Source organism: Salmo salar, chromosome 09 (genome assembly GCF_965601325.2).
Source record: "Salmo salar chromosome 09, fSalSal1, whole genome shotgun sequence".
Taxonomy (NCBI): Eukaryota; Metazoa; Chordata; class Actinopteri; order Salmoniformes; family Salmonidae; genus Salmo; species Salmo salar.
This window is the reverse complement of record NC_138299.1, coordinates 75,282,954-75,310,019: the sequence shown is the minus strand read 5'-3', so window position 1 is coordinate 75,310,019 and position 27,066 is coordinate 75,282,954. Positions and strand designations below refer to the sequence as shown.

The 27,066-nt window shown below is 43.0% G+C and overlaps 2 protein-coding genes across 4 annotated transcripts in view; both read left to right on the top strand.

The window, feature by feature from the left end:
• The first annotated feature begins 87 nt into the window (after window positions 1-87).
• LOC106611742 (glycerophosphoinositol inositolphosphodiesterase GDPD2) lies at window positions 88-14,579 on the top strand. Of its 3 annotated transcripts, none has more exons than XM_014212280.3 (15): window positions 88-240; window positions 3,202-3,485; window positions 5,579-5,682; window positions 5,826-5,919; window positions 6,005-6,064; window positions 6,253-6,351; window positions 6,529-6,622; window positions 6,881-7,026; window positions 7,482-7,564; window positions 7,736-7,895; window positions 9,038-9,241; window positions 9,339-9,487; window positions 10,006-10,153; window positions 11,859-11,941; window positions 13,911-14,579. In XM_014212280.3, the coding sequence occupies exons 2-15, from the start codon at window positions 3,402-3,404 to the stop codon at window positions 13,966-13,968; spliced, it is 1,566 nt and encodes a 521-aa protein (XP_014067755.1). In that variant the 5' UTR covers window positions 88-240; window positions 3,202-3,401; the 3' UTR covers window positions 13,969-14,579. The 3 variants fall into 3 exon arrangements, with proteins under 3 accessions (XP_014067755.1, XP_014067756.1, XP_014067754.1); XM_014212281.3 differs by having other exon boundaries at window positions 160-341; window positions 13,914-14,579; XM_014212279.3 differs by having other exon boundaries at window positions 160-341.
• Window positions 14,580-15,222: 643 nt separating this feature from the next.
• The window catches only part of LOC106611741 (disks large homolog 3), a 137,983-nt gene continuing 126,139 nt past the window's right edge, over window positions 15,223-27,066 (top strand). Inside the window, exons 1-3 of the mRNA XM_082955905.1 lie at window positions 15,223-15,503; window positions 18,535-18,666; window positions 23,319-23,404. Of these exons, the coding sequence (XP_082812031.1) occupies window positions 15,488-15,503; window positions 18,535-18,666; window positions 23,319-23,404 (234 nt within the window). The 5' untranslated portion in view covers window positions 15,223-15,487. The remainder of the gene's footprint in view (window positions 15,504-18,534; window positions 18,667-23,318; window positions 23,405-27,066) is intronic.

The window sequence follows — 27,066 nt, the reverse complement described above, 5'->3', positions numbered from 1 at the left end:
TGCGTGAAAACGTCCATGCCTCTACCCCTACACATGTTCATTCTAATTTGACAGACCTGACAATGCTTTCTCTGCAGTTGTAGGCTACCTGCGTTTGAGTGCCTCCCTCCGAATAGGCATACCCCTCCCCCTTGCTACTTTAGGAACTTGCACCCATTCATTCTGATTCATTAACATTCCTGCCACAGATTTCCACAAAAGAACCGGAGTGGACGACAGAACAACAGGCACAGAAAAGAGGTAACGAAATATAGTGGACTGGACTAGAACAAGTTGATGAACAGAACATCACCGGCTGTTACGGTGTTGCAATAGAGATGCACACATTCTATGATCTAAAGGTATGGTGCATCTCATGCCTCCAGCTTTTACTAGCCTACTACATTTTAATGCGTTGTCAAATTAACTCAGATTGACTAATAGATCTAAAACACATTCAGTCTGTATCAGTATTGAACTGAGATAGTTATCTGTTGTTTTTAAACTTTGGTCAAATGAGGAGAACATGTGAAATGTGCTGTGTAGACTGTGGTTGTGATGCAGTAGGTCACATTCTAACTACCACATTAAAAAAAACTTCTGAATCACATTACTCATTGCAGGGTTCACCATAGAAATAGCTAAATAGTCGGCGAAGTGATTTCTGTCACTTTTGTATGGCATTTTATTACAATTTTTATGTCATCATGAGTGGGTTTAATTAAGTATTTTAAAAGCATTCCAAATGTTAAAATCCAGGACAGTCAAGGCACATTTCATTTGATTTCATGTGCTCATATTTAAAAGGGCAACAATCAGGTTTAGATCCAACATCATGGCTTGAAGAAGTCATTACTTAATATGATGAGAACTCTCAAAACGTGACATCTATTGTCATGACCAGGATCTTATGGATCATGACCACATTATAAATATTGAAGTGAAAAAGGACAACCATGATTAAATTGCAACAGTCTTCGTAGACAGGTAGTTGATAAAACATGTTGGAATCTTGGCTCAAATAAAATGTTCCCCTTATCTGTTCCGATCAGTAAGCCTCCCTTATTTCCGTGTCGGCTAGTTTACCATGCTTACCTCTGCATGAAACAAAGAATGGTTACTATGTAACTGCCAAGTCCCAGTGCTTGATGTGTGGCAAGGTGTACATCATGCTTTCTCACACTGGTAACACTGCTGACAACATAACTTAATATTGTTAGGAGTAAATGAGATGTTTCTAACAAATATGGATATTGTTTTAGGACCACACACGTTTCGGAATGTTCTTGATGCTGTTGCCATCTTCCTGTTCATTGTCGGATGTTTTGTAATCTGTTTTTATCTATTCTTATTGTAATGGGGTAATTTAACATCACTAAAGTTCGCATTTAGTTTAGACTGATCAACACAATGTTTAGCATATTCAGATTTTCTCTAATAAACATAAACATAAGGTGTTTAATTTGTGACACTCAAGGGCTGTGTTTAAAACAGGCAGACGAATTCTGATCTTTTTTCCACTAATTGGCCTTTTGATCAATCACATCTGATCTTTTTCAGAGCTGATCTGATTGTTCAAAATACCAATTAGTGAAAAAAGATCTGAATTGGACAGCCGGTGTAAACACAGCTAAGGTGTGAGTTGATGGTCACTCGACTTGAAGCTGAATGTTATGGATTATTCTCATATTTGTTGATAGTGATTGATGCCAGACTGGATGTACACGGACACACTGATTATTCATTGTTGTGTTGTATTGATGACATTCTGTGAACACTGATTCTGTAGCAGCTGACAAAGTCTCTTTTTCAAGCGAGCCCTGGGCAAGAGGTGGTGGATTTAAGGGAGTTCCCCCCCCCACCATCCTGAAATTCAATCCCGTACATACATTTTTAGTCTCTTCAGTTGTAGCCTAGTCATCTTACATGACACAATGGCAAGGCATCTGGTTTCATGCGGTAAAATCTATTCAGATTTCTCTGAGTTTCACTTATTGCCGACTTGCTCAGACATGCTCCTGTGTGATCATAAGGTTCACATGAGTCTGACCGGAGGGCTTTCCACAGCACAGAATACCTTCACACTGCATGTGCCCCTCTCTATAAAGGCTAACTTGATGGCTTAACAGCTCATGCTTTAAAAAAAATGTTTGATCAATAGATGGTCTAATGTCAATTTGCTTTTACAATGTTGTAGAACGATTTAGAAATTCACTGCCGCAGGTAGAAGAGCTACGAGTCTGTAACTTGAAATGTGTATTTCACCATTTTGTTGTTCTTTGGGAACCCTGCCCTAGTTTCTTATCAACACCCCAGTAAAGAGAATAACAGCATGGATCTGCCTCAGCCTGTTCAACCATCTTTTAATTGTAACGGTTGTCATCGGGAATAGAGGGCCAAAACGCAGCAGGAATGTGGATGATCATCTTGTATTTACAAACCAGTCTTGTCATGCTCACACAGGCAAAACAAGAAACAATCTCCCACAACACCAAACCAAACAATTACCCATATATAGGACTCTCAATCAGAGGCAACGAGAAAGCACCTGCCTCCAATTGAGAGTCCAACCCCCCCCCATCAACCTAAACATAGAAATACAACAAACCAGAAAGAACATCGAAATACAAAACATAGACCAAAACCCGGAAATAATAAATCAAACACCCTACTACATAAATCACCACCCCGAACCACATAAACAAAATACCCTCTGCCACGTCCTGACCAAACTACAATAACAAATAACCCTTATACTGGTCAGGACGTGACATTAATCATCTTTATAAAGTAACATTTTAATATTGTGAAGCTTTATGTCTTAGTTTGGTAAGACCAGGATGCCAGTCCCCCATACTAAACCCCCGGTTGAAGTCTCCCCACTGCAACCCCCTAGTGACAATAACCCCCCCCCCCCTCTTCCTTCCTCTCCGTCCCGGCTCCCACCCTGTGTATGGATGTGCCTGTCACTGTCAGCTCTCCCATATTGTAATGAGACGGATAGTCTTACGGTGTGACTTCACTCTGAGGCCTCTTACAGAACACCACAGGGTCGGCCATTGTCAGCTCTGTCAGCAGCCAGCCAGGCCGGCCCCCAACATAGAAGCTCTATTCAGGAATGTATTGAACAGGGATGGCTCTAATACTCACAGATATTCCCTCTTTATCCCTCACTCTCCCGTCCTTACTCTTTTCGTCTCTCTCTCCTCCTACACTGTGTAGGTTAAGAGTGGTGAGTCAGCCCTCAGCAGAGCGGAGCCCCTCTCCTCACGTACAGAGCTGCCAGACAAGGTGTTCTCCAGGAGTGTTGCCCCCCCCCCCACACGCCCCACCGCTCTATCCAGACCCTCTAGGACAGACAGGATCCACACTCCTCTGGACAGGACCTCATTTTTGTTTACTGTGAATGAACGGATAAGGTGATGCCAGAGGACAGCTGTTGCCGAATATGCTGCAGGGGGGTGTATAGCTGCTACTGGAGGCACCCCAGTGAGAGGAAACGAAAAGTGAGTACTGTATGCCTAGAATTGTATTGTGTGTAGAATATACTGTAACTATAGGACATTCATTAAGACAGTTACGATTTTTGGCACTAACTTCTCACTATCCTCACCTTTCGTTTATGTACATTTGACACTCACATTTGAGTCAATTAGGAGACACTCTTATCCAGAGCGACCTATAATCAGTGTGTTACTATATACTGTAATTCCATGTAGCTGTAACGTTGTCGTCTGGAATGGAGGAACAAAACACAGCAGGAATGTGGATGCTCATCTTGTATTTATTTTAAAATTAAGAGAACACCAAAATAACATGAATGAAAAACGCACGAACAACAAAACAGTCTTGTCATGCTCACACAGGCAAAACAAGAAACAATCTCCCACAACACTACACCAAACAATTACCCATATATAGGACTCTCAATCAGAGGCAACGAGAAAGCACCTGCCTCCAATTGAGAGTCCAACCCCCCATTAACCTACACATAGAAATACACCAACCCAGAAAGTACATAGAAGTACAAAACATATAACATAAACCAAAACCCGGAAATAATAAATCAAACGCCCTACTAAATAAACCACCACCCCGAACCACATAAAACAAATACCCTCTGCCACGTCCTGACCAAACTACAATAACAAATAACCCTTATACTGGTCAGGACGTGACAGTAGCTCAAATGTTGTTTTAGTGGCTTCTCTCGGGTCAGAGCTACAGTTGGTCTACAAGGAAATGTTCACACGGCTTTGATATGTGTTGCAATAAAAATCGTCATCGTCACCCAGCAGCAGCAGTCATTGAGACATTGCTAAGGGAATTCAGCTTTGAATTTGCTTGTGCCTTCTCTAAAGTTCAGTTTCTTGTACCTGCATTAACGTGATTATAATGGATTAACATTCCATTGGACAGCATTCAGTGGAAGCGTGAGGATTTTTCCCCTTTATAAACTCAACGTGGTTGTATAATAGGAAGCCTTCATTCCTAGGCCAGTGAGATGTGGCTGGATGTTATTGGAGAGGCATCCATTCATTCAGACCTGTTGTGTAAATAAGAGCAGGATAATTGGGAGGGAGATTGCGATGTAGAGCATGTGCTTGTGTGCCAGGACTACTTTCTGAACTGAACTCACAGGCTCCCACAGGCTGGGTAAAAGCTTATCTGGGATAGATCAAGTGCGAAAAAAGTACCCAAATGTCATACTGGAGTAAAAGTAAAGATACCTTAATAGAAAATGAGTTGAGTAAAAGTTGAAGTCACCCAGTAAAATACTACTTGAGTAAAAGTAAATGTAATTGCTAAAATATACTTAAGTATCAAAAGTAAAAATCATTTCACATTCCTTATATTATTAAGCAAACCAGACAGCACCATTTCCTTTTTCTTTTGTACGGATATCTTGGGGCACACGCCAACACTCAGATATACTTTACACCACTGGACAGAAGTAAAAAAGGGACAAACCGTTGGTGTGTGTGTGTGTGTGTGTGTGTGTGTGTGTGTGTGTGTATGTGGGGGGAGGGGGGGGGGGTTCTGTTTGGACACAATTAAGGGTTGGTGGATGCTGGTGTTTTTGATTCCCTTTATGGATGAATGGAATAGCAGGCGAAACCAAACATGAAGAGGCATTGGAGAGACTCCAAGAGCCCTGAGGGAGCTAACCACTGAGCCCTTCAGACTCACCACACACACACACACACGCGCACACACACACACACACGCACACGCACACAAACACACACACGCGCACACACGCACACAAACACACATGCACACACAACAAACACACACTTGTTGACCAGCAGTACAATAACACTCAGAATATGTATTTGTAAACCATAGCTAGGGGTTGTATATACACATTTATTTTCATTATTTTTAAATGTACCCCTGAGATCAATCAAATTCATTGGATGCAAGTCCTGCATACAGTTTCTGACTGTTGAAACAACCTGTTTGCATACTTTTTATTTCATCCTGGAAGTTAAATGTCTACCTGACAAAGAAGTTTAGTAATGAGATCTTCCAATGTCGGTAGAAATAAGAACAGGTTTAGGGCTCCAGGAGTAATTGTTGACTCTCCTTGCTGTAGTGCTCCTGCAGCGGGTTGTCAGTCCTTACCGCTGTGTCCCTCCTCACTCTGTTCTGGATGTACGTCTGTCTGATGGCTTTCAATGACCGTGAGGATGTCAACTGGTGAGCTTGATCATACACTCTGTGTGCATGTGTGCACATACAGCTGCAGACACAAACGCAAACACACACACACACAAAAACACGCGCACATTGACAGCGATGGACTCAAACCCTGTGATCTGCCCTCTATTCTCCCCTACCAGGAAGGCCTTTTCCATTCTGAAACTGTGGGTGAACTGGTTCATGGTGCTAATCATCATCTCTGCTGTGTTGACCATCTACTGCACCCTATTACTGGTGAGAGACACAATTCACACACCTGTCAATGTATTTACAGTATGTCGTTCACATCAGCTGAGATGTAATGACTGTTCAATTGCAGGTCTTTGCGCTGTTCCAACTTGCCTTGAAAGAGCCTTTGGACTTACACTGTCTGCACAAGGTATTCGGGACATTCTTTATTTCCTAGAATGTTTCCCTTTACATGTTATTTAAGAAGTGCACAGCTATAGTGGCATAACATGAATGGCAATAGCATGGCTGATTAACGATAGTAAGTCACTTCAGGTGTAGCTTGAGTATTGACATGTGTTGACTGCGTTATATTGTGTTGTGGTTTGCTCTGCCCAGTTCTTCCTGTTTTTAGGTGTGGTCTTCATCGCCCTGGGCATCGCTGGAATAAATCAACAGTGGAAAGAAGAGTGGCACACTGTTCTTCTGTCACTGCAGGTATGGTAAGGACAATGTACAGCACCATGGAACTGTCTGTTAGGTGTGTGTGTGTGAGAATGCTCGAGCGAGAGTGAGGTGTGGAGTAAGCCTGTGTGTTTTGGGTCAGCGCTTTGGCAGCAGTATGAAGCTCCATGCTCTGTGTAATACACTGTATGTAACGTTGATCTCCCTCAGGCCACGGCTCCATTCCTACAGATGGGAGGGGTTGGAGCCCTGACGCTGGTCAGCAGGCTGGTGTTCCAGGGCTTCCATAGGTCCCGCGGAGTAGGTCAGTGCTGAACTTGTCCAATGGAAATACACAAATGCTCACCGTGACGTCAATAATATGAGATGTACAGTACACACCTATAGATATGATTTCAATATTGATAGAATGTAATTGAGTTCTTTGAACCCTGGAACGATAATACATCCACCAGCTGAATGAACGATTTCAAATCAGTTGACTAACTTCTTTCCTTGCCTTTTTGTATTTACAACAATAGTTAAAGTACGACTGATTCGTTTGTTAACCTGTGCCTGTCAGCCTCTAAGATCCTCATCATGGTAGCGTTTGCTGGCGCGTCACTGGCAATGTTCCTCAGCCCCCTCCTCATCCAATCCCCTTGTCTGGTGGACGTGAAACGGTTGCCCCCTAAACCTGCCCTCTTTGGTCATCGCGGAGCACCAATGGTGAGGAAGTGCCCACTTTATTGATCATACTGTACATTGGTTCTATGGTCTCAATATTAAAGTGCTAAGCTGGGAAATGCTAAGCACCTAAAGGTGATTGGCTACCGTAGTCATACAGTGGATACGACTTGATTACAGAGCTATAAGACCATCATCCAAAAATGGCTTATATGTTACACTTTTATTGTTGACATAAATTCCATAATCATCCCTTATGATTCAGTGTATATATATGAACCAGGGGGCTGAAGCTTGAATTGCTGTCCAGTTATGTGATGGCACCACACGGCATGTTGCTCTGCCCCCATTATGTTGCTCCAGTCCTCTCCACTATCGCCACCATAGGCCCACTCAGCTCAGCTGTGACATATGCAGCATGGCTCAGTGTTCACACAGTGTCAGGGTAGTCACCGGAGTGTTTCTCACCCATCTGTCTTCTCTCTCTGTGTTTTCAGCTGGCCCCAGAGAACACCATGATGTCGTTCAGGAGGAGTGTGGGGTGCAACGTGACCGCCTTTGAGACGGACGTGCAGCTCAGGTACCCGGGGGACTAGGGCGGCTTCCTGTATACATAGACGTGGCAGAGACGGATCAAAAGTGCACTGCTGTTTCAAATTGTTTTCAGTTTAATAATAAGGATGCATGGGATTTATATAGCGCTTTTCAAAGACCCAAAGAGGCAGTTTATTGACGTTTCTTTCTCCTCCAGTAAGGACAGAGTTCCTTACCTGATGCACGACCACAACAGCCATTTCCTGAGGAGGACTACAGATGTTCTACAGAAGTTCCCTGGGAAAGACTTGAACCACAGCACAAACCTCACCTGGGAAGAGCTACAGGAATTAAACGCTGGTGATTGGTTCCTGAAGGTAAGGGTGATTCTGTTCTGTTCTGCCTGCTGTTCTGCCTGCAGCTATGGAACCCTGACCTGTTCACCGGACGTGCTACCTGTCACAGATCTGCTGTCCCAGACCTGCTGGAACCCTGACCTGTTCACCGGACATGCTACCTGTCCCAGACCTGCTGTTTTCAACTCTCTAGAGACAGCAGGAGTGGTAGAGATACTCTCAAAGATCGGCTATGAAAAAGCCAACTGACACTTACTCTTGTGTTACGGACTTGTTGCACCCTCGACAGCTACTATGATTATTATTATTTGACCATGCTGGTAATTTATGAACATTTGAACATCTTGGCCATGTGCTGTTATAATCTCCACCCGGCACAGCCAGAAGAGGACTGGCCACCCCTCATAGCCTGGTTCCTCTCTAGGTTTCTTCCTAGGTTTTGGCCTTTCTAGGGAGTTTTTCCTAGCCACCGTGCTTCTACACCTGCATTGCTTGCTGTTTGGGGTTTTAGGCTGGGTTTCTGTACAGCACTTTGAGACATCAGCTGATGTAAGAAGGGCTATATAAATACATTTGATTTGATTTGATTCACCAGCCTCCCTTGTATGTTGTAGTGGGGTGGCAGGTAGCCTCGAGGTTAAAGCATTGGGCCAGTAACCGAGAGGTCACTGGTTTGAATACCGGAGCCTACAGGATGAGAAATATGCCACTGTGCCCTTGAGCAAGGCAGTTACACTGATTGCTCCAAGGGTGCTGTACAATGGTGACCCTGGCTGTGACCCCCATCCCTGCAGATGTCTCAGGGGGGAGTTGGGATATTAAAGAAACACATTTCTATTACACAGTATAAGCACCCCCCAAATTATTATTAGTTGGAAATCATTTCATTTTAGTTGAACTATACCAACTCATTGACTAGGGGCGTCAGGTAGCCTAGTGGTTAGAGCGTTGGGTGAGTAACCAAAAGGTTGCTCGATCAAATCCCCGAGCTGACAAGGTAAAAATCTGTTGTTCTGCGCCTGAACAAGGCAATTAAGCCACTGTTCCTAGGCTGTCATTGTAAATAACAATTTGTTCTTAACTGACTTGCCTAGTTAAATAAAGGTTAAATTAAAAAAATAATTGACATGATGACATATATACTATGGATATCTCCCTTTCAGACAGATCCATTCCGTTCAGTGTCCCAGCTCTCAGAACAGGAGAAGAAGACAGCTGGGAACCAGAGTGTTCCCTCCCTTCTGCAGCTGCTTGACCTGGCCAAGACTCATAACACCTCTGTCATCTTTGACTTGAAGAATGACGACAACAATGACACTTATGACACTGTGCAAACCATCCTCAACTCTAGCATCCCCCACGACAAGGTTAGGGGAATGTCCATCAGTGTCACCACTTCACCAGTTCTGTGTAGTTATACTCTTATTACAGTTGTTTGACAGTGTGTTTTTTTTCTCTCTTTAGATCCTCTGGCTTCCCCCCAGACATAGGGAGTATGTGAAGAAGGTCGCACCAGGGTTCAAACAGGTTTACAACGATGTGCATGAGATGAACCGTGACGAAGCAGATCATCTGAATGTCAAGTACAGTGCGTTGAGCACCACAGAGATCAGGTGAGTAGCCTACCTCAAAGCGCCCACGCTTTTCTCAGAGCTGTGGCCAAATAAACCTTCATTCTAAAACCACATTCTACCTGTCTGTGCTGACAGCTGCAGGTGTACTGGTTTCATAATTACAAGTGTTTATGTTGGCGTGCTGAGACAAGGAAATGGCACTATCTTAGACTGAGACACACACAATGCCTCAGGGGGAATGAGATTCAAATCATGCATTTGCACAGGTGGATTTTTAATGGCTGAGAGCCCAGTGGGGAAAGTTCCTCATGGGACGATGGGTTGACTTAGTGAAATGAATGGGAAAGTGTTGTCTGAACAAGCATGATGTTTCCTTGAATAGTATGACATCTTACACTATGATTAACCACTCCTGTCTGTGGTCTTTAACAGGTGTCCTGTTTACTGAAGTAACTCTAAGCTGAACTCCTACTACTGATTCTGTGTTGCTGATCTGAGCCAGCTCTTTCACCTAATATTTTAATTCGCTACTGAATTTGTGTTTTTGTGTGAGACAGGGAGCTTCGGAACAGGAACGTGTCGGTGAACCTGTGGGTGGTGAATGAACCATGGCTCTTCTCTTTAATGTGGTGCTCGGGGGCCAGCTCTGTGACCACCAACGCCTGCTCCGTCCTACAGGACAAGAACCAGCCTGACTGGACAATGGTGAGGGACTCACATCAAACCCCATCTTCTTCCCTCTCCCATAGTCACTCCCTCTTCAAAGGTCAAACAGATCACCCCACCCGGACATTGTAATTCTCACAAAGTCAATGTTGCTTTTAAACATTAGTTAACATATACAGTTGAAGTCGGACGTTTACATACACTTAGGTTGGTCGGAAGTTTACATACACTACTTTGTGCATCACACAAGTAATTTTTCCAACAATTGTTTACACACAGATTAATTCACTCATAATTCACTGTATCACAATTCCAGTGGGTCAGAAGTTCACATACACTAAGTTGACTGTGCCTTTGAACAGCTTGGAAAATTCCAGAAAATGATGTCATGGCTTTAGAAGCTTCTGATAGGCTAGTTGACATTATTTGAGTCAATTGGAGGTGTACCTGTGGATGTATTTCAAGGCCTACCTTCAAACTCAGTGCTTCTTTGCTTGACATCATGGGAAAATCAAAAGAAATCAGCCAAGACCTCAGGAAAAAAATTGTAGACCTCCACAAGTCTGGTTCATCCTTGGGAGCAATTTCCAAACGCTTGAAGGTACCACATTCATCTGTACAAACAATACTACGCAAGTATTAACACCATTGGACCACGTAGCCGTCATACCGCTCAGGAAGGAGACGCATTCTGTCTCCTAGAGATGAACGTACTTTGGTGAAAAAAGTGCAAATCAATCCCAGAACAACAGCAAAGGACCTTGTGAAGATGCTGAATGAAACAGGTACAAAAGTATCTATAACCATAGTAAAACGTGTCCTATATTGACATAACCAGAAAGGCCACTCAGCAGGGAAGAAGCCACTGCTCCAAAACCGCCATAAAAAAGGCAGACTACGGTTTGCAACTGCACATGGGGACAAAGATTGTACTTTTTGGACAAATGTCCTCTGGTCTGATGAAACAAACATAGAACTGTTTAGTCATAATGGCCATCGTTATGTTTGGAGGAAAAAGGGGGAGGCTTGCAAGCCGAAGAACACCATCCCAACCATGAAGCACGAGGGTGGCAGCATCATGTTGTGGGGGTGCTTTGCTGCAGGAGGGACTGGTGCACTTCACAAAATAGATGGCATCATGAAGGAGGGAATTATGTGGATATATTGAAGGAACATCTCAAGACATCAGTCAGGAAGTTACAGCTTGGTCGCAAATGGGTCTTTCCAAATGGACAATGACCCCAAGCATACTTCCAAAGTTGTGTCAAAATGGCTTAAGGACAACAAAGTCAAGGTATTGGAGTGGCCATCACAAAGCCCTGACCTCAATCCTATAGAACATTTGTGGGCAGAACTGAAAAAGCGTGTGTGAGCAAGGAGGCCTACAAACCTGATTCAGTTACACCAACTCTGTCAGGAGGAATGTGCCAAAATTCACCCAACTTATTATGGGAAGCTTGTGGAAGGCTACCCGAAACATTTGACCCAAGTTAAACAATTTAAAGTCAATGCTACCAAATACTAATAGAGTGTATGTAAACTTCTGACCCACTGGGAATGTGATGAAATAAATAAAAGCTGAAATGTATATGAAACTTCCGACTTCAACTGTATCATGATATCCATGTGTAGCATTGAACTTGACATTTTCTTACATATTTTTCATCTTGTGTGCCATCTATGGGTCATATAAATGTATCTACTCGGTTTGCTGGTACGTATTATATGTGTCTGTGTGTTTCAGGGACCTGATACATACAGATGCATATGGATCACAGTGGACCTGGGGTCATTACTCATAATGTTCGCACTCTTCATCTTAAAGAGGTGAGTAGCACACTAGTATTGTTTGTAAAAGACAATGGAAACAGTCTGGAATTTTAGGACTTGATTTGTTCCCTTGAGTTTTCTGCTTTGAAAAAGGTGCTGTCTCAGTCATGCTAAAGATGGGTTTTGTTTGTAGACATTGATGATCAATATAATCAATAGGAAAAAATTCAAATTGATTTCCCTTTTTAGCAATGTTTACAGTAATTCTGTACAGTACTAACTACTAAGATAATTGCTATCTACAATGCCTTCAGAAAGTATTCATACCCCTTTATTTATTCCACATTTTGTTGTGTTACAGCCTGAATTTGATTAAATATATTTTTATCACCCATCTACACGCAATACCCCATAATGACAAAACATGTTTTTTTGAAATGTTTGCACATTTATAGAAACTGAAATACAGAAATATTTCATTTACATAAGTATTCACACCCCTAAGTCAATACTTTGTAGAAGCACCTTTGGCATCGATTACAGCTGTGAGTCTTTCTGGGTCTCTAAGAGCTTTCCACACCTGGATTGCACAACATTTGCCCAATATTCCTTTCGAAATTCTGTCAAATTGGTTGTTGATCATTGCTAGACAGAATGTTCAGGTCTTGCCAGTAGATTTAAGTCAAAACTTTAACTCGGCCACTCAGGAAAATTCACTTTGTTCTTGGTAAGCAACTCCAGTGTAGATCTGTCCTTGTGTTTTAGGTTATTGTTATGGTGAATTAATCTCCCAGTGTCTGGTGTAAAGCAGGTTTTCTTGTAGGATTTTGCCTGTACTTAACTCCATTCATTTTTTTTATCCTGAAACTCCTCAGTACTTAAAGATTACAAGCATACCATAACATGATGCAGACACCACTATGCTTGAAAATATGAAGAGTGGTAATCAGTAATATGTTGTATTGGATTTGCCCCAAACGTAACACTTTGTACTCAGGACAAAAAGTGAATTGCTTTGCCACATTTTTGCAGTATTACTTTAGTGCCTTGTTGCAAACAGGATGCATGTTTTGGAATATTTTTATTATGTACAGGCTTCCTTCTTTTCACTCTGTCAATTAGGTTAGTATTGTGGAGTAACTACAATGATGTTGATCCATCCTCAGTTTTCTCCTATCACTGTTTTAAAGTCACCATTGGCCTCATGGCGAAATCCCTGAGTGGTTTCCTTCCTCTCAGGCAACTGAGTTAGGTGTAATTATTAACTTCACCATGCTCAAAGGGATATTCAATGTCTGCTTTTAAAAAAAAAATCCTGTCTATCAATAGGTGCCCTTCTTTGTGAGGCATTGGAAAACCTCCCTGGTCTTTGTGGTTGAATCTTTGTTTGTAATTCACTGCTTGACTGAGGGACCTTACATATAATTGTATGTGTGGGGTACAGAGATGAGGTAGTCATTCAAAAATAATTTTAAACACTATTATTGAACACAGATTGAGCGCATGCAACTTATTACGAAACTAGTTAAGTACATGTTGAATACTTATTGGCTCAAGACAGTTCAGCTTGAAATTATTAATTTGTGAAAACAAACAAAAAGATCCGCTTTGACATTATGGGATATTGTGTGTAGGCCAGTGATAAGAAAAATCTAAATGTAATCAATTTTAAATTCAGGCTGTAACACAGTAACACAACAAAATGTGGAAAAATGTAAGGGGTGTGAATACTTTCTGAAGGCAGTGTATGTATCTTGAATGATGAATCTTTACAATAGCTATTGCTAACGTTGATATGGACTGATAAATAAGGATTATACCATGCTCTCTTACCATAATACATTTCATTCTTGTGTTGATGGTGTAAATCATTTAATTTGTAGTGTTTCGGTTGCATTAATGACATGCAAAGAAAATAACTGCTGTATTTGTGCTTATGAATTTATAAACTAGGACACAAGGGCATCATAAAGAGACATTCTATAATGAGGAAGTGGAATAATGGTTTGTGTCTGATTATCTCTAGAAGGAAATGTTCTGCTTTGGAATCAAGAGAGCTATCCTTCTTCTTACCACCTGAATAGTTCAGCCTGGATCCAGAAATCCATCCCACCCCACCCTACTGTCTGAATGGCTCAGCCTTGAATCAGGAAGTAATTAGGCTAATTGAAAAGACAGTATCTAAAAAAATTGTGGATCACATGCGTAAAGTACATTTTACATTCATTATGAGAATTTATGAACAAAGGTGTAAATACCACATCCATGTGTTGCCACAAGGATGGCCATTCAAGAAGTCATTTTCTTGTCGTTTTATTTCAATATATTTTAGATGCTTTTTGTGACTATTTGTAAATAGTGTTTTCCTATAGAAAACATTTATTGGTTCACTGTATATATTAAGTTTAGTCTTTATTTGGAAACTACTGGTGTTGGGTTCACTGATAAATGTCAGCACTATTTCCACTGGGGCTTACATTCTGAATGAGAGATTTACCAAATGATCACAAATCATCTTATATTTTTTTATAAAATCGTATCTGGATTTGACACCTGTGTGTTAACGCCGAAGAGAACGTGTGTGTACGCGCCCGTGCGTGAGTGAGTAGTTGTGTGCGTGAGAGACAGAGCGTGTGTTTCAGAAAAAAAACATGTAATGATTTATTTGTCCGTGTGAATAAATTTTTTTTTGGAATGTGTTGGATTCAATTGCTGCAGATGCTGCTCCTTGGCAATATGAACGTCTCTTCTACAACCATTAGATGGCAGGAGTAACCACGTTTTTGTGCGATGGTCAAGTGTCAAACTATTGAATATTTTTGGTTGGCTATTTGAAAAAGTGGGAATTTAAGTAATTGTTCCTAGGTGATACTGATGATAGTAATCGCGTTGGTGGTGGTGGATATGAAGACGAGGATTATGATGATAATAATCATTAATAATAGTAATTCAGTTAATTTGTAAAGCACTTTTCTCACACCAAGGGGCAACAACAATTTTTGTTGTTGTTGAAATATTAATACAAATTATAAAAACAATCCAGAACATAGAACACAGGCAACAAACAAAGCTATATACAGGTGTCATCAGATCTGGAGGACATGAGAACAGAATTAGCAGAGATGAATGATGATGATGGAAATGATTTTAGTCTAGAAAAATTATCCCACAAAAACCTGGATGTATTTTTGAATGAAAAGGAATTTGTCGGTGCTGGGCTGTCTATAGACCCACATCCCCATGGGGGGGGGGGCTAAAGACTCATTCCTATACAGTGATCACATGTTTAGGCGAGGGGACGAGGGCGCGACAGTGACGCATAAACACTTTCACTATTTCAACAGAATTCCCGGGAACTTCACATGAAAGAAATCCTTCTCTTGCCGAGTGCCCTGCTGCTGCTACGGTTAAAGTAACAGTTCAGTGTAGAGCGAATTTGGGAGTGTCTGTTTTGGTGGTTGCGTTTATAACTGTGGGATTACAGTTGTTTTGGTGAAGAGTAACGGTACATCATTCTACGCCGAATTTCAACTTGTTTTTTCTGGTTTGTAAATTAGTTTTCGGCTTGCCTCGAATAGTAGTTCTCAAAATATTTTCTACACCATGGTCCACAAGTATGGTAAGTGCCTACATAATGTTTCTCAGGAGTTTAGAGGAAAAGTTGTAAACTAAAAGTTTATTCGAGACAGTTTTTAGAACGTTTAGGCGTATTCGCTGTCATATTTGTTAAAGTAATGACAAGTCGAAAATAGCAACTACAATGTAGGTTGTCCGTGGTTTTGGCACTGTGTTGCCAACTATGAAGCCTGAACCGAATGAACTAGTGCATTTTTGGAAGAAACTTGAAATCTTCTAAGCAAAAACAGGAAGTATGTTTCCATGAATTCATATATAGGCTACTGCCATGGAGCACTTTTACACTGCTAAGGGAAGTAATTCAGTTTATTCATAATAAACTTTATGTGGTTGTAGTAAGTGAGGGTGGATCATCTCAAGGCTGTTAATTAGGCTACCTACACCTCCCACCTGGCTTCAGCAAACAGCTGTGCACCCTCACGCAATGTATACAGCAGGGGTACTCAAATACTATACTGAACAAAATTCAAAACGCCACGTGTAAAGTTTTGGTCCTATGTTTTATGCGCTGAAATAAAAGATCCCAGAAATGTTCCATATGCCCAAAAAGCTTATTTATTTTACATTTTGTGCACAAATTTGTTTAGATCTCTGTTAGTGAGCATTTCTCCTTTGGCAAAAAAATCCATCCACCTGACAGGTGTGGTATATCAAGAATCTGATTAAACAGCATGATCATTACAAAGATGCACCTTGTGCTGGGGGTAATAAAAGGCCACTCTAAAATGTGCAGTTTTGTCACACAACACAATGACACAGATGTCTCAAGTTTTGAGGGAGAGTGCAATTGGCATGCTGACTGCAGGTATGTCCGCCAGAGCTGTTGTCAGAGAATTGAATGTTCATTTCTCTACCATCATCCACTTCCTATGTAATTTTGGAGTATTTGGCAGTACGTTCAACCGGCCTCATAACCACAGAGCACGTGTAACCACGCCAGGACCTCTATATCCAGCTTCTTCACCTGCGGGATCGTCTGAGACCAGCCACCCGGACACCTGATGAAACTGAGGAGTATTTATGTCTGTAATAAAGCCCTTTTGTGGGCAAAAACTAATTCTGATTGGCTGGGCTTGGCTCCCCAGTGTGCACTTGCTCAGTCATGTGAAATCCATAGATTAGGGCTAATTAATTTATTTCAATTGACTGATTTCCTTATATAAACTGTAACTGTAACTCAGTAAAAACGTGGAAGTTGTTGCATGTAGCGTTTATATTTTTGTTCAGTATATTTGAGAAGGTCCGGTCACACAAATTTCTTAAGTAGCTAAGGTCCGGATGGATAACGTCATTTATTGGCGTAGTAACAAACCCCCAGTTCGGAACCCATCTGACCCCAAACTGTTCACATCCCTCTTGTTGGCCGAGAGAAAGTTTTGCAATTTTAAAGCTAATTTCCTGCAATTCTACACATTTTCCATGTCCTATGTTTCTTCATATGATACCAGGAGTCAAATCCCGACCAAATTCCCCAAATATCAATATATATTGACCCGCCTATTGAGTATAGCTGCTATACAGTATAGAGTATGGCTGCTATACAGTATAGGGTATGGCTGCTATACAGTATAGGGTATGGCTGCTATACAGTATAGAGTATGGCTGCTATACAGTATAGAGTATGGCTGCTATACAGTATAGAGTATGGCTGATATACAGTATAGAGTATGGCTGCTATACAGTATAGGGTATGGCTGCTATACAGTATAGAGTATGGCTGCTATACAGTATAGAGTATGGCTGATATACAGTATAGAGTATGGCTGCTATACAGTATAGGGTATGGCTGCTATACAGTATAGAGTATGGCTGCTATACAGTATAGGGTATGGCTGCTATACAGTATAGAGTATAGCTGATATACAGTATAGAGTATGGCTGCTATACAGTATAGAGTATGGCTGCTATACAGTATAGAGTATGGCTGATATACAGTATAGAGTATGGCTGCTATACAGTATAGAGTATGGCTGCTATACAGTATAGAGTATGGCTGATATACAGTATAGAGTATGGCTGCTATACAGTATAGAGTATGGCTGATATACAGTATAGAGTATAGCTGATATACAGTATAGAGTATGGCTGCTATACAGTATAGAGTATGGCTGATATACAGTATAGAGTATGGCTGCTATACAGTATAGAGTATGGCTGATATACAGTATAGAGTATGGCTGATATACAGTATAGAGTATGGCTGCTATACAGTATAGAGTATGGCTGCTATACAGTATAGGGTATGGCTGCTATACAGTATAGGGTATGGCTGCTATACAGTATAGAGTATGGCTGCTATACAGTATAGAGTATGGCTGCTATACAGTATAGGGTATGGCTGCTATACAGTATAGGGTATAGCTGCTATACAGTATAGGGTATGGCTGCTATACAGTATAGAGTATGGCTGATATACAGTATAGAGTATGGCTGCTATACAGTATAGAGTATGGCTGCTATACAGTATAGAGTATGGCTGATATACAGTATAGAGTATGGCTGCTATACAGTATAGAGTATGGCTGATATACAGTATAGAGTATGGCTGCTATACAGTATAGAGTATGGCTGATATACAGTATAGAGTATGGCTGATATACAGTATAGAGTATGGCTGATATACAGTATAGAGTATGGCTGCTATACAGTATAGAGTATGGCTGCTATACAGTATAGAGTAGGCTTACTATATTCTAGTTCTGATAGCACTCCCCTTTCCTGCACATAGCAGCACCAAAAGTCAGACAAACTCTTGAGCAATGAACAAAACCAACTCGATCCTAAATTGTATAGTAGCCTATCACAAGTGTGCCGCTAAACCCTAATTTTAGGATTTTCCTACTGTTTCACGTACACTTAGACTTGTGTTATGCTAATGGTGGAATAATATCGGCAAATGTTTGAAGGACCATAATGATAATGTGCACTGCACTGCACATCTGATCAGTTTCTTAACTTTGTATCACTACGACTGGCTCTGTGAGGGTGTTAACATGAAGCATCCATGTTGTCAGACACAGAGAGGGCAGTGGGTCTGCTGAGACAGTACCAGGACAGTCTGACCAGGCCAGAGGAACAAGCCCTGAAGACCAGCGTAGGGAAGGTCTCCGCCATCTTCGGCAGCCAACTGTTTCACGCCCTACTTGGTAAGACAAGGAAAATACACACATGCTTTCACGATTGTTATTTTAGGAATAAAAAAGTCTTAGTCCAGCCCCACAACAATACAAGCACATTCATTTTCAAATCAGCTAGTGCAGTGTTTTCCCAACCCTGGTCCTCGAGTACCCACAACAGTACACCTTTTTCATCACAGCCCTGGACAAACACACCTCATTCAACTCATTGAGGGCTTGACGATTAGTTGACAGGTTGAATCAGGTGTGTTTGTCCAGGGTTACAATAAATAATGTCCACTGTTGGTGTTACTCGAGGACCAGAGTTGGGAAACACTCAACTAGTGCGTTTGGTTTGAACAAGACGAGCGACGACTCACTAGTTGTTTTTGTGTGGAGGGTTGTTCTTGACCAGAGCTAAGAGACGTAGATGCCAGAGTCAGGTTATGTTCATTTCTGTGGGAAGAGCCTAAACGTTTTTCAGTCAAGTCCCATGAAAGAGGCCTTTCAGTTCAACTCACAAAAGGTTTTTGCTGTATACCCCCCCCCTCTCTCTAATGTACTCGGATGGTAATGAAATCCTATTAAACATGCCCGTGACACTATCTATGGGCTGATCACAAGCCGGCCCTCTCAGAGAGCTCAACGTTTTACCCGAGGCTCACATTTCTTTACCTTGTGAAAGAGTTACACATATTTTCTCAACTTGCACATCAATCAGTGTTTGCACTGTGCCATCGTATCCTGACTTGGTCAGAATCATCTCCTAGAAAGACTTCCTAGATATGGTTAATTCTCAACAGCCAAAACACTGCTTTATGAGCTGTAATAACAGGGTGTTACCAGTACAGAATAGATTTTTGCATTACCATGAATGTGCATGACCTCACCACCTCGACAGTATCATTGCTTAACTGGAACCATCAACTAAACTGACTCTCGAGTGTATTGCAACGATACCAGCAGTTACGGCACCAAATCAGCTCCTGTGAAACGATATTTCACTTTAGTCTTTTTACCCTGCGAAGGAGACAAATTAGTTCCATTTAACCAATGGCTGAGTGGCCCCTCTAATTATCATGGCCACGCCCGAATGATGCTACCCTGTGGGTCTGCTGCTACGGCTGCTCAACCCAGAAATCTGGAGCCTCCGTGGGGGATGGGGGTCCATGGAGCAGGGGGGAGGACTGGAGAAGAGGGTAGACTGAGGAGGCTGTCCACCATGACCAGCGGTCTCTCCAGACGTGGAGGCCTGCCTGCCTGTCCGAACTCGCTGAACAGATACATTGATGATAATGTGCTGTTAGCGAAACTGTTGCTGCGGTCTAACTAGAAAACGATGGGTTAATCCCAACACAGAAAAGACCAGATATATTGCTCTGTCAGCCTGTTCGTGTGGTCAGTATCTCCAGTATTCAAAGGATGGCTTTGTAAACCACATATAACTATCCCAACAGTTTATGTGTGATTTATTAAAGAGGTTGCCTCCATGTCAAAAGAGCAGGCTGGGGTACAGCGAGGGGGTTTAGGATTCCAAGCATTCCACTCCAAAGAGTCTGGATCCCGGGGCAGGAATGTGCAGCCATAGTCTGGGGCTGGAGGTACTTTAGGGTAGAGTACTGTAGAAAAAACAGCTCATGGCTGCCTTTGCCCGCGCCATCCTCACCCTCTGTTTCTCCTGGCTTGAGTTCAGCCTGAGGATACAGCTGAGAGAGTCTGTGGGTGAGAGAGAGAGTCTTAGACTCAGGGGCAGAGCGGGGTCAAATGAGGCCCGGGTTTTCTACTCAACATGTGGTTTTAATCATCCGCCCAGGCACCGGGGAGGTGCTGAACGTTTACACAGCTAACGGGAATACGGGGTTATTCAAACATTACTCACTGCATTAGCCTCCCAGATGCTCTCTGTTGTTTTCCTTCAGGGCCGAGGTTTGTTTGCTACTGTCACTACTGTACATTTGTACAGTACCTATTTAAATAGAGGTAGATGGACTTTGTTTAGGCTACTTGTTGGAGTGGTGAAGGTATTTCTGCACTGGCTGTATATTTGTTGTTGCCAATGTATCGCTAGCGGTATGCTCTGTCACAGTGGGAAAATGTGTAAATGAACAGTATTGGCACTGTGTCAAACAAGGTATTATGAAAGTGAATGAAAACTGGCATGACTGGTGTGAAGAAGTGTTCATCAGTTAAGCTGTGGGCAGCATTGTACAGTATTTGAGTATTTGATGTGTGAATGAATGGGAGTGCCCTTGCTTGTGATGCACTGTGGGAAGTTGGAGCACTGAGCGCTTGATTGGATGTTTTGCATGGTTGCACAATCACGAACAAAGGTCGCCTTAACTGCGGACTCATCTCTTTGTTCCCCGACATGCAAACATGCAGGAAGAGGTCGTGGCTAGAGGGGGGGAGGGGGGGGGGGTTTGGGCACACACAAACACACACCCACACACACACACACAACATTCCCACAACTTAGTCCATAAGTAGTTGAGCAGGATATTATTGTAGGGTAGGAGAGGAGGAAGGTTGGAATTGTACGCCCCTTTACTTCTGACCCAATTTTGTTAGATTCTAATGAGCAGAGTGTCTGTCTGTTGCTCATTGTCATCCCATGGAAAGCACTCCGGGCCACATTATTTTCAGGCTGATTCACCCAGAGCTGGCTATGAGTGGTGAGATGTCTCCAGTACACTTGAATAGGTCTACCGGAAATACGTAGAGGCGGGTCTAACATGGGTGTATGCGCACACACACACACACACAAAGCCCACGGTGTCGTTTGTAGAACAGAGAGAAGTAACAGCTGGAGACATTCTAGACTAACTGAGGCTCACATTCTCACCAGGACATCCCAAAACGGGTCCACAGTACAGAGATCTGTGAGAGACGGCCTGTGAAAGAGGTAACCGGGATAAAACAGGGTTTGTATTTTCTGTTCCGTGGCCAGGAATTGATGTGGGCTTTGAGGGTTGGAAAATGTTTTGGAAAGCTGGAGAAAGAGGAAGCTGCAGCCTCTGAGGTTTCATCTGACTGTGGGTTTTGGGAAAACACTGCACCTCTTCATAGCTCTGAACACACTGTTCTCTGTTGATAATGCACCTTTTTAAAGGGTTTGCCGTGTGATAATGGTTTCATATAAGTGATGGTTAGAGCCAAGTAATTTCACATAAATTTAACAATTTACACAAGCGATATGCAGTAATATATTTATCTCAATTATTTGGTTTTACTATCAGGGCAAGTTATGTTTTTGCATTGTTTGTACAATGTTTACAACAAAGGTAAATACTACATTGTAAAATCATAGGACTAAATAATACTGTGTGTGTGTGTGTGTGTGTGTGTGTGTGTGTGTGTGTGTGTGTGTGTGTTCGTGCCTCTCAAACCAGCTGGGCAGCAAAAATCTCTGCTTCTACTCCTACACAGTCAGACACTCTTGCACAGTGATGATTCACATGCCCCCTTCTTCCACTTTTGTTCCCACTGTTGGGATACACCGACCACACACACACACACATTGGTACATACAGTGCCTTCACTCCTTTAGCTCTAGTTCACAGAAATCACATACATATTTGTACACAAAACATATTTATACAGAAATACATATTTATACATTTGAAGTTATTGTTGGTCTTCTTTCTACACATTGTTTCTGTCCATGTGTCCTGACATTGAAGCTAACAAAGTTGTAGCAGGAGCTCTTATGAGAACAGGGATCTCTTTATGTCAACAGTTCAGCAAGGGGGCCAGTGTGTGACATCAGCAACAATGTCTCCCCGCATTCTCATCAAGTGGCTGCCAGTCAATAGGTGACCACAGGACACAGCAGCTTAATGACCCGAGAGGTGATGAAGGGAGAGGAGAGGGAGGAGAGAGAGGTGGTAGCAGAGAGGGAGGGAGGAGAAGGATGAGAGGGGAAGGGAGGAGAAGGAGGAGAGGAGGAGAGAGAGGAGGAAGGGGGGAGGAGAGGGAGAGGGGAAGGGAGGAGAGGAGGCGAGATAGGAGGAAGGGGGGAGGAGAGGGAGAGGGGAAGGGAGGAGAGGGAGGAGGGAGGAGAGGAAGGGGGGTGTTTAAGAAACTCAATTAAAGTAGGTGGATGAGTTGAGGAAATGAAGGCAATGGTCATGGTAGGAGAGTAAGCAGGATTTGGGAGGGTGAGAAGTTTTGGGCTGGCAGTGAGGGAGGCCTGCAGTACAGAGCTGGCCACCGTGGAACACAGCATGGCCTAGTGGTGATGGAGTGAGAGGAAGTGACAGAGCAGGAGTTTTTCCTCAGGGGGTCTATGGACATCACAGACAGTCCAACATCTTCATGCCATACCATTCGTGCAGATGGGGTATGTGTGGAGAAATCTCTACTTCTCCCATCTAATTTAGTCTAAACTCAATTCCGTAGGAGGCAGAGTGCTGATCTTTATTAGACCATACAAAGGATGACTTGTTGTTGAAGTTGGGGCAGTTTTGACATTGAGCAGACAGGATTTGAGTCATACAACAACATTTAGAAAAGTTTTAGACAAAAACATAAATGAGAAATAGTGAAGAGATGTCCCACCCATACAGAGAACCACACTGAAGGAAACAAGCAAAACATTTTTGTGGATTGTCATTCAAGTACTCACATCTGAGGGGACAATGGCCTTTATTTCTATAACTTGGAGTTTATTCAATTCCTTGCAGATATCCAAGAATGTTACGAGGTGACCCTGCAACTGAACACAACCCAGAACGCAGTGAAGGAGGGCAGTGCTGAGGATGCGGGGGAGGTGAGAAACTTCGAGAAAGTCCTGCTTCACTTTCTCAGTCAACTTGTACACAATGTAAAAATCTGTAAACCAGATTAAAAGAAATCCCTTTAAAAATGCTCTACACATGTTGCATAATGCACAAAAGATTGTAGCGATCCTTGCTAATATGAGCCAACTCTATTGGTGCTATGCATAGGGTGTTTACCTTTCACGCCAGCAACACAGATTCGCTCTCCTGTCGCTACACTGGTGTCAGAAGTGGAGAGAGAGAGAAAGTAGTAGTTGTCTGAGAGAGAGACAGACAGAGACAGAGAGAGAGACAGACAGACAGAGGCAGAAAGAGAGAGAGAGACTGAGTGATACTATACATACACATATATATATAGAGAGAGAGAGTGACAGTGATATGCAGAGAGAGAGAGAAAGTAGTGGTTGTCTGGGAGTGATAGAGGAAGACAGACATCACAGCATTAGTCAGTTCAACAGTGGTAACACCATGTGCTCATCAGTGGGCTGCTGATGACGATGTCACATGATGACGATATCACACAGACCTTTCATTACAAGTGTTTGCAATTGCATCACATGGTCACCACCGGTAATATTTATAGACAAGCTCAGGAAGAATAAACACTGAGAAGTTTGTTAGAAAGTAATTCAATTCAAAGCAGGAGAGCATAAAACACAAGCATTCTAGTAGGGTGTACACTACAGTAAATACAGGCCATTTACTCTAGACAACCGCCTGTGAATCAGGTCCCAATGTATCTGCTCTAAAGTACTACCTTGTTGTGATTGATGTTGTAATGGTCCCTGAATGGGAGGTGACGCCTGATTTCATGTCACCTGAATGATTTAATATTGCCTCATAACTTTGTTCCAGCTAAGTCAAAATGTTAATGAAATTGATCCTTGGCTGATTTCTATGCCCCATTAAGGGAACACTTTTTGGCCTGGCTTTAGCACTGGGATTATGAAATACTACGGCCTCGTATTACACAATGTGTGTGTGTGTATGTGTGTGTGTGTGCGCGCTCGTGCATCTGCTACAACCGCTTTTTCACCTGCTTTAAGTGAAGTGGTTTTTAATGTAATATTGATAGTCCATAATAAATCAATCCAGGACATCCGATAGAAATCTCGTTTAATTTTGGCATGTTCATTCTGCCAAAATTGGGTCTTATATCCCGTCATGATTTAACCAGCCCCCAAAACAATCAAGTAATGGCAATGTGTTTTTTAAATCCATGCATTAATAGCATTACGTATGGTCAGTCAAATAGGGAATGTGCAATAAACATGTCAGTAATCGCTTACCATATTGAATTGAATGGACGGGTTAACGCAGAAGATTGTGTTGTACTGTTCATGGCTGCTACACGTATCTTAGTGTCTGACAAGACATAACTAGGAGCCAAGCCTGGAGAGAGGAACCTGATTCCTTTGTTGAGGGTGTGAATGCTTCTAGAAAGATCTTCAATGTATTTGTTGGCTCTAGGGATTCCTATATGTACCTTCTAGTTTAAACTATTCAACCTTAGTAGTATTGCACTGTCATGAAACAATCCTTTCCCTGACATAATCAGATTTTCATTCATTCAATGAATTACAGTCAGATTTAATGCTCACGTGACAGATATCATTTTGCAAATCCCTCATCTTATTGGCCCATGTCAAACACACACTGTGGTCACGAGTCACATCATGTCAAAGGCTTTAACCAAAGACCTAGTGCCCCACCCACCTTTCCTCTGATACACTCTGGTGCTGCTTACAACTACATCAGCCACACAAGGGCCCCAGCCCTCCCTCCCTCCCCAGCCTTCCCTCCCTGCATTACAGCTGGTCACCATGCCCAACCCCGGCCCATACTCAACACCAGCCTCATCCCTAGCCTCAGACCCATCCCTCAGACCCATCCCTCAGCCCCACCCCTAGCCTCAGCCTCATCCCTAGCCTTAGAGCCATCCCTCAGCCCCATCCCTAGCCTCAGCCTCATCCCTAGCCTCAGCCTCATCCCTAGCCTCAGACCCATCCCTCAGCCTCATCCCTAGCCTCAGACCCATCCCTCAGCCTCATCCCTAGCCTCAGCCCCATCCCTAGCCTCAGCCCCATCCCTAGCCTCAGCCTCATCCCTAGCCTCAGCCTCATCCCTAGCCTCAGACCTATCCCTCAGCCCCCCCCCAGCCCCATCCCTCAGCCCCAACCCTAGCCTCAGCCCCATCCCTAACCTCAGGCCTGGCCAGTGTGGGCTATATAGGGAGGCAGCAGCAGTAGAAGTAGCAGTGGGGACTAGTGAATGGGACAGTTCAGCTCAGTGGCTGGCCAGTGAGGAGACCCTAGCAGTGGGGGCCAGTGAATGGGACAGTTCTTCTCAGTGGCTGGCCAGTGAGGAGGCCCTAGCAGTGGGGGCCAATGAATGGGACAGCTCAGCTCAGTGGCTGGCCAGTGAGGAGGCCCTAGCAGTGGGGGCCAGTGAATGGGACAGCTCAGCTCAGTGGTTGGCCAGTGAGGAGGCCCTAGCAGTGGGGGCCAATGAATGGGACAGCTCAGCTCAGTGGCTGGCCAGTGAGGAGGCCCTAGCAGTGGGGGCCAATGAATGGGACAGCTCAGCTAAGTGGCTGGCCAGTGAGGAGGCCCTAGCAGTGGGGGCCAGTGAATGGGACAGTTCTTCTCTGTGGCTGGCCAGTGAGGAGGCCCTAGCAGTGGGGGCCAGTGAATGGGACAGCTCAGCTCAGTGGTTGGCCAGTGAGGAGGCCCTAGCAGTGGGGGCCAATGAATGGGACAGCTCAGCTCAGTGGCTGGCCAGTGAGGAGGCCCTAGCAGTGGGGGCCAGTGAATGGGACAGCTCAGCTCAGTGGCTGGCCAGTGAGGAGGCCCTCATCAGCATTCCAGGCATGCTGTCACCTGAGTGGAGGATGGGAGGGACATTAAATGAGTCTGCAAATCCACTGATTTGGTGCAGTGAGGCAGGTTAGGGGGAGAATAGCTTCTGTAGAGATGGAATGAAGAAAGCTGGCTAAAGAGAGGCCTGATGTAAGAGCGGAATATATTAGGTTATCTGACTACATTTAATATTATAGTAATACCATACTATAATATAGCTGACTAAGATCAATATATGGTCATGAGAAGTGAATGCAAAACACAAGTATTATTTAATAACTCTGTAAAATGAATGGATTCACATACAAGGTACAAATCTTAAGTTACAAGGCAATACTGACATTAACAAAGCTTAATTCTAGGCATATAGATCCTATGGTTAACTTACAGGACAAAGAGGCCTAGAAGCCTAGGAAATGAAAAAATATCATACAACCATTCTCTAATGGACTGGATACAGGATAAGAGAGAGGACAACAGACCATTCTCTAATGGACTGGATACAGGATAAGAGAGAGAACAACAGACCATTCTCTAATGGACTGGATACAGGATAAGAGAGAGAACAACAGACCATTCTCTAATGGACTGGATACAGGATAAGAGAGAGAACAACAGACCATTCTCTAATGGACTGGATACAGGATAAGAGAGAGGACAACAGACCATTCTCTAATGGACTGGATACAGGATAAGAGAGAGGACAACAGACCATTCCATTTCTACCAGATCTGACTTGTTTGTATACAAAATCAACTGGTGACCAGTCCACAGACCAAACCAAAAGTAGTAAA

Excerpts from the sequence above, each read along its gene's own strand:
- LOC106611742 (XM_014212280.3), top strand. The coding sequence starts at position 3,402 with ATGCCAGAGGACAGCTGTTGCCGAATATGCTGCAGGGGGGTGTATAGC. Across the intron at positions 7,565-7,735 it reads GAGACGGACGTGCAGCTCAG|TAAGGACAGAGTTCCTTACC; the intron begins GTACCCGGGGGA and ends TTTCTCCTCCAG. Across the intron at positions 10,154-11,858 it reads ACCAGCCTGACTGGACAATG|GGACCTGATACATACAGATG; the intron begins GTGAGGGACTCA and ends TGTGTGTTTCAG.